Raw genomic sequence first — 6,547 nt, 5'->3', positions numbered from 1 at the left:
ATCCTATTTAGAAAGTAAGTTAAAAACCAAAAACATCTATATGGAAGATTTCAAGCATATACAACAGTGAAAAGAAGACTACAAAGAACTTCCAAATATTCGCCACGCAGCTTAAACAGTTAGCACCCATCGCCAATCGTGTCTCATTTATATTCCTACCTTGAAGGTGAGTTATTTTTAAATGTCCCTTCAAATGAAGAACAACTACAGAAGACAACAACTAAACTCAATCCAGGAAAGCCATTCTCCCCAGGGGGTTCTCTTCTTTCGCTTTGGTGTTAGAAGCTCAAATGGTGCCTATGTCTCATTAATGCAAGTTCACTAAGGCAAGCGTCCCTTTCTATAAGAAACATCTCTTCCTATTAAAATGGAGGCAAGAAAGATTTTCAAAAAGATTATCTTTCAGGATTTGGTGTCTAAGTATATTTAGAATGACAAAAGTATTAAAAATCACATGCTCTTAATCCAACTTAGTACAGTAAAACCTTGGATTGCGAGTAATGCAATTTGCGAGTGTTCTGCAAAAAGAGCAAACATTTCTAATACATTTTAACTTGGTAAACGAGCGATGTCTTGCAATACGAGTAGTTTGTTTCCGGAACAAATTATGCTGGCAAAGCAAGGGATTACTGTAGTTGAACTTTTCTTTTTAAGAAAAGATACCATGATTCTAATGATCTGACTACTCTCCCTGTCACCCACTGGGCTTTAAATTTTACCGTGCTGCCCTATTCTTGGGCATTTTGCAATACTCAAGATATCTGAATCACCATCTGTTCTGTGGTGGTATGATTCATCAGTGGCCACTGTTTTCAGTAGTATCTTGCTGAATAAAGTCCCAATAATTTAATTAGAGTCAACCATAATTATTGGGTGAGAGTGAATTGTTATTGGTCATCAGCTTTCTAGTCCTTTGCTTATTCCTCTATAGTGTGGTATTACTGACTACACCTCAATGAAAGGCACATGTGAAAATAAGCTTGTTAGGGTGGCTATAAGGCAAAACTTGGTTCACCTATAAAATCTGAGCTTCTGTTCATTAAGAATGTGCTGATTTCTTTGATTTTTGTCTCTTCTACAACTTCTTGGAAGACTTTCTGTTACTTATTTCACACACAGTATTTTAAAGGTTCCTTACAAATTTCCATCCTACAAATACATCTCAAGAGAGTATGCGTTTCTTGAAGAAACTTCATAGTGAAAAATTAATTGGAAATCCTGTTTTTCAATCCATGATGTAGATTAAAGAGCCTACCGACTATCTCCTTAAGATCTTGCTCAACTCTGCATTCCCCCTTTTGAACAAAAGCTTAGATGATATATTATTGCTTCTTTTCTAAGCGTGTACCTTGAAGTGCTCTGATTTCATCTGCTGATACCCAGTACTGAACAGGCCATCATCTCCTGATACATGCCAAATACTGGACAGTCATACAAACAACACTGACAAGGCAACACTAAGTTAGAAACGGGAGAGTAAAATAGCTGTGGAACAAAATGTAAAAAGCAAGCCAAGTGATGTTTCAGGCGACTGAAAGGACAATTCCTATACTGGGTCTGCCCAGCTACAACATCCTGGGTATTCTGATTTCCGAGAGCCTGCATCTATTTCCAACCCAATTAACAAAGGGCAGGATTCGTCACGGAGAGGGATGTTTTGCATACATATTGCTTATTTGCTGACACTTATGCACCAAATCTCCAGGGTTACATACATCTCTTTTCCATTGAAAGATTCATTAGCGTAATTGCCACTTATGGACTCATGTTAGGTAAAGTTAAACAAATATGGGCATTGTGGGACTTTGCGAAGAATTATGTTATGGGATAATGTACTCCTTTTCCCAAGAAAAATAGATATGGGAGAACTTAGTTTTACGAAATATTAAAGATGTCATTAGGAAAACAAGGGACATAAAAGATAGTGGGCACACGTGTCAATTTCCTGGTTTTGATAATGTATTATAGTTGTGTAAGATGTTATATAAGACAATACTCATGGCTATTCTGGGGGGGTGGGGGAAGGCGTCAAAGAAAGATGTGAGTTACTGAATATAACAATAACCTCAAAGTCAGAAGTCATGGTTTTGTGCTTTTGCTGCGCTATTTAGAATATGTGTGACATTAGGCTACTGAGTGTTTTAGACTAAGTTTGAGCCCCTTCTTCTGTAAAATGGGGCTATCACCCCACTCATAGGTTACGATGATAAAGAATTAAGAGATGCAGGGTTGTCTTTATAACATTGTGAAGCACCAGAGCATCCTAAAGTGATATTTACAAGACTGACAAAATTAGAAGAAAACTGGTGACAAGTATAATCCACTAACAAGTGGCTCATTATTCCACAAATATACAATAAGTCACAATATAGTCTCCCACTTTTATAAGCATGGATAGTTAAGAGCTGATGCAACTGATAAGGGGAGAGCTAGTCTCATCCCCCAAGAGATTCACTCTCAAAGGGAATCTGCGCGTTTTCCTCCCACATATTAGAACAGTGGGGATGAACTCACGTCCTTGATTTTCTCCTCTAGGAGAAAAATATTTATATGCACAGCCATCAAAAGAACAGCTTACTTACCAACTTCATCCTGAATCTCCTCAGCCACTGCAGGCACATTGTAGAGTAGAGAGAGAGACTGGTTCATGCGCTCATAGATCACACGGAGGTGTGTCATAACCTGCATCAAAGGATGACAGCTCCAGGTAAACCATCTCGGCACACCGTAAGGAACACTTATTTTCCTTACCATGCACGGCACACAGATACAAACTTCAACACGAAACTGACAAAACAAAATATGGCTGAAGCTTTTCAACTGAAAGGGCATCCTTATTTTTCTTTTTCCCTCATATTCTTCCTTTAACTTTGGAGCTGCTTTAAACTTCCCATATAAAGCCAATTTAAAAGATCATGTCATCCAACTCTGGTTCCTAATATTGAGATCCCGCAATAACCTCTCATGTCCTAAATATATTTTTTTGCAAATGTACAAATAGGTAGGAACATATTTTAACTTGACTGGGCAATTCATGAAAAAGAAAAAAAAAAAGATATACTTTCATTTTCTCTATTTAGAGCAATGTAAAATTTCAGAATTCCAAAGGTAGACTGATGCCAGTTGTCAACCTTTGGAAATGGAAGAGCATAAAGCATATTATTACAGGGCTTCATTTAGGCTCACAATATATGCAAACATTGTGGGTTTATGATTGAGTTGAACCACAGTTGAGTTGAACCAATTTTCGAGGTTTTGGTTTACACACCTTTTGTTTTCTTCCTTTTAAGTCACCACAGATTTACATGGTTCCTTTAAGGATCAGTAGCAGTAGAAACTTGAGATTTTTATATTCCTACCATTTTCATAACTCAGGAAATACCAAACCACATGTTGCTCTAAGACAAGCCTTTAGAATTTACCAGGTATTAAAGAGCAGTTGCTGGAGCAGTACCACTCCCATAGCTGCTCTGGGAATAACTAAAGATCTGACTCAAAGGCAGAAAGCACCGGATTGTCAAAGCTGCAGCTGACTACCACACCTGGTGCTTACCTGGGACCGGATCTGAGCAGCTTTCTTTGGGTCCACCATGCGTACATGCTCAAAGTGCTTCAGGGTGTGCTGCCTATCTTTCTGTTCAGCCCGGACATACTTCTTTAGCATGTTGAACACATGACGAGGCTGTGGGGAAAACATGAAAAAACAAAAACAAAAAAACTTTCAGGTTGGTGCAAAATATTGCTTCTTCCAATGACTGTGGGTCAGAGGTCCCACTCATTCATCCCATGGTGTGAAAACACTGTGAGTCATCTTTTTCCAATTCTCCTTTCTAAACCTCAATCCCCATTCCTTTCTGAATAGGTAATTACCTAGTCGATTAGTCACTTTTCATTTCCACTAGATCATTTAATATTTGACACATACGATGACTGTCCTCCTTAATCAACATTTTAAATAGCAGCATTCTGCTATAATAGGCGAGTTGACTTTGGATCTGTCAGATTTAAATCAGCTCCTTATATCTCGGTGCAAATGAGACCACATTTCTACACGCAGAGATTTTTTTTTTTCATTCATCCAATCTTTACTACATGATCACTCTATTCCAGACACCACTAGAGTACCAAAATGCCCTCACCACCTAAAACCAACTTTACACAGCTTCAATATAGGTGATCATAACTAGGTTATTTCAAAATGAATCTTGAATCATGAAATTGTAGAGGTGGCTAGAACCCTCCAAATTTATAATATATGCAGTCTTAATGGTTATCTCAGCAGTAATGATGCACAAATAATCCCACCAGTAGTAGCACGTAACAGCATAACAATCAAAATGAGAAAAATAATAGGCAATTTAACCACTACAAGTTTGTAGGCCAAGAAATAACTGATAAGCTCTAAGAGACATTATATTTTCCTCTGAGATAGGCCAATGAGAAACTGTAGTTATTTTACTTTCAAATTTAATTAAATTCTTTCTGTGCCACCAGATTCTAATTCTTTCAGCAACAATTAAATTTCTTAAGAAGCACTTCTTACGTGCTTCTATTTTTTTCTAATTGGTTCCATTTCATTTTTATTCCAATCTTACTTGAAAACATTCCTTGTAATAAAAAAAGGAAAGAGCCTCCTTTGTCTTCCACAATTCCACTGCTGTATGCATTCTACTGTGTGATTTTATAAAATGATCTCCCAAGATGCACATTTCTTCTTCATTAAAACAAAATAATGACCTATGGAAGTTCACATCAGGAAAAGAGCTTTGACCAGTTGGGTAGAACTCAGTTATTACTACCCTATGAGTCATGGGCACCTTGAAAATCAGTTGGAAGGTGCAGAATTTATTCCCAGACACAGGGGTGGGAAGTGATGAGGGGTGGAGTTTGCAGCAGTTTATGGGATGTGTCTTCCCTTCTCTTTTTGCTAAAACTAGTTGCCATCTCCCTGACATACCAGGTGGAAGTGCAACCATGAAATGCTATGCAAAACCCCATTATTGCACTTAACCCAGTCTGTTAAATTATTTGTGTTTCTGACTGCCCTCGTCAACTGTGAGGTCCTTTACGAAGAACCAGATTTGGCGTTTCTTATCAGGAACCATGCAATGCCCAGTGCCTGGCTTAGAGAGGGCGTTCTGTCTGTACCTTAGTAGCTTACTTAATGTCCTCCACAGGTACCAGGGCTATACTTAAGAAAACAAATAAATACAATGAAAAGAAAATAAATGGGTATTCATCTGCCTTACTTATTTCTTTTATCCTAAAAGAAATGTGCTTCTTCATAATCTCAAAAAAAAAAAAAAGGCAAACATCATAGCTTTTGGCCACACATCTTTGCAATTCTCATTTGTACTGTGAAATCTGGTTGAATCTATAAATCAGAGAGTGGCGTTTTCAATCTTAAAAAAAGAAAAGTAGTAAGAGATAACAATTGACAAAGTACGTTGATAATACATACAGGGTGCCAAAAAAATTCATACACATTTTAAGAAAGGAAAAAAACTATTAAATTATAATATTCAATATATACTAACAACAAAAGATGAATACAAGTCATGTTTGACTTTTGCAATTACAAGAGGTGCTCAAAGTGGTTCCCATCATTGTCCAGACACTTCTGATGAAGGCGAACTACTGCTTGAGCAACGTTGACCAAAGTGTCCACTTGTATACAGTTTTTTGGCACCCCCGGTATATAGTTTAAAACTTACAGGTGTATGCACACCAATTTGAAAAAGGTAATTTCTAAAAGGTCAGAAGTGAGAGACTTATTGATTGTGAATGATATAATTATATGCAGGATTGTACAATCAGGATATCACATACTGTTGCTGCTCAAAACCAAGGCCTGAGAAACTCCCTCAAGTTCTACTGCAATTGTAGTTCCAAAGTTGGAGACAAAAAGGATTGCAACTCAGTGCATTTATCCCTGATGTCCCTGCTCCTTATTTATGCAGCTGACTGGCTTAAGGTGCTTTCTTAGTTGAGCTCTATTTCATTTTTTTTCTCTCGAAAAGGCTTTATTGTTTTGAAGACATTTTAAAAAAAGGAGTTCATATAAAAAAATAGTTAAATTAAACATAAGAATTACTTTTCATCATCACTCCCTTTCTATAAGGATTTTATCCTGCGAGCATGTGCACCGCAAGGTAACAGCTCCAAACGGGCCCCGCCATTACTGCGTTAAGTCTCAAATTAGAGAACGGGAGGTCATTTCTCTTAACACCTGGGTCTCCTTGGTCTTCCGCTAGCACCACAAACAGCACCCATGCCCACGGGCTAATTATTAACGGAAACATCAAGTTTCAAATCAACGAGTCTCAAAATGAGGCAAGTCTCAATTTGCTCAGCTGTGCAATTCAGACAGCAGTATCTTTTATAGAGTATGTGAGTGCTAATAATGTTCTGTTAGTTACTGAGCAGAATGCTTAGTCCATTGCAAGTTACACACTTATTTCTTCTACTCACTACTTGCCTCCAACCCCCCACCTCCCCCTTTCTTTCCACTAAACAATAATAGTTCAAAACGTATTGATTGCTAACA

The 6,547-nt window shown here is 37.6% G+C and overlaps 1 protein-coding gene across 2 annotated transcripts in view; it reads right to left on the bottom strand.

Annotated features, from left to right (window-relative positions):
- Window positions 1-6,547, bottom strand: part of APP (amyloid beta precursor protein) — a 198,856-nt gene that overhangs the window by 62,926 nt on the left and 129,383 nt on the right. For both annotated transcript variants that reach the window (XM_019662036.1, XM_019662035.1), the window contains 2 exons: window positions 3,554-3,682; window positions 2,583-2,682 (listed from right to left, as the gene is read on the bottom strand). In XM_019662036.1, the coding sequence (XP_019517581.1) occupies window positions 2,583-2,682; window positions 3,554-3,682 (229 nt within the window). The remainder of the gene's footprint in view (window positions 1-2,582; window positions 2,683-3,553; window positions 3,683-6,547) is intronic.

This window comes from Hipposideros armiger, unplaced genomic scaffold, assembly GCF_001890085.2.
Source record: "Hipposideros armiger isolate ML-2016 unplaced genomic scaffold, ASM189008v1 scaffold_363, whole genome shotgun sequence".
NCBI classification, from domain to species: domain Eukaryota; kingdom Metazoa; phylum Chordata; class Mammalia; order Chiroptera; family Hipposideridae; genus Hipposideros; species Hipposideros armiger.
Note: the sequence above shows the minus strand (reverse complement) of the source record. Positions and strands in the feature narration are given on the sequence as shown.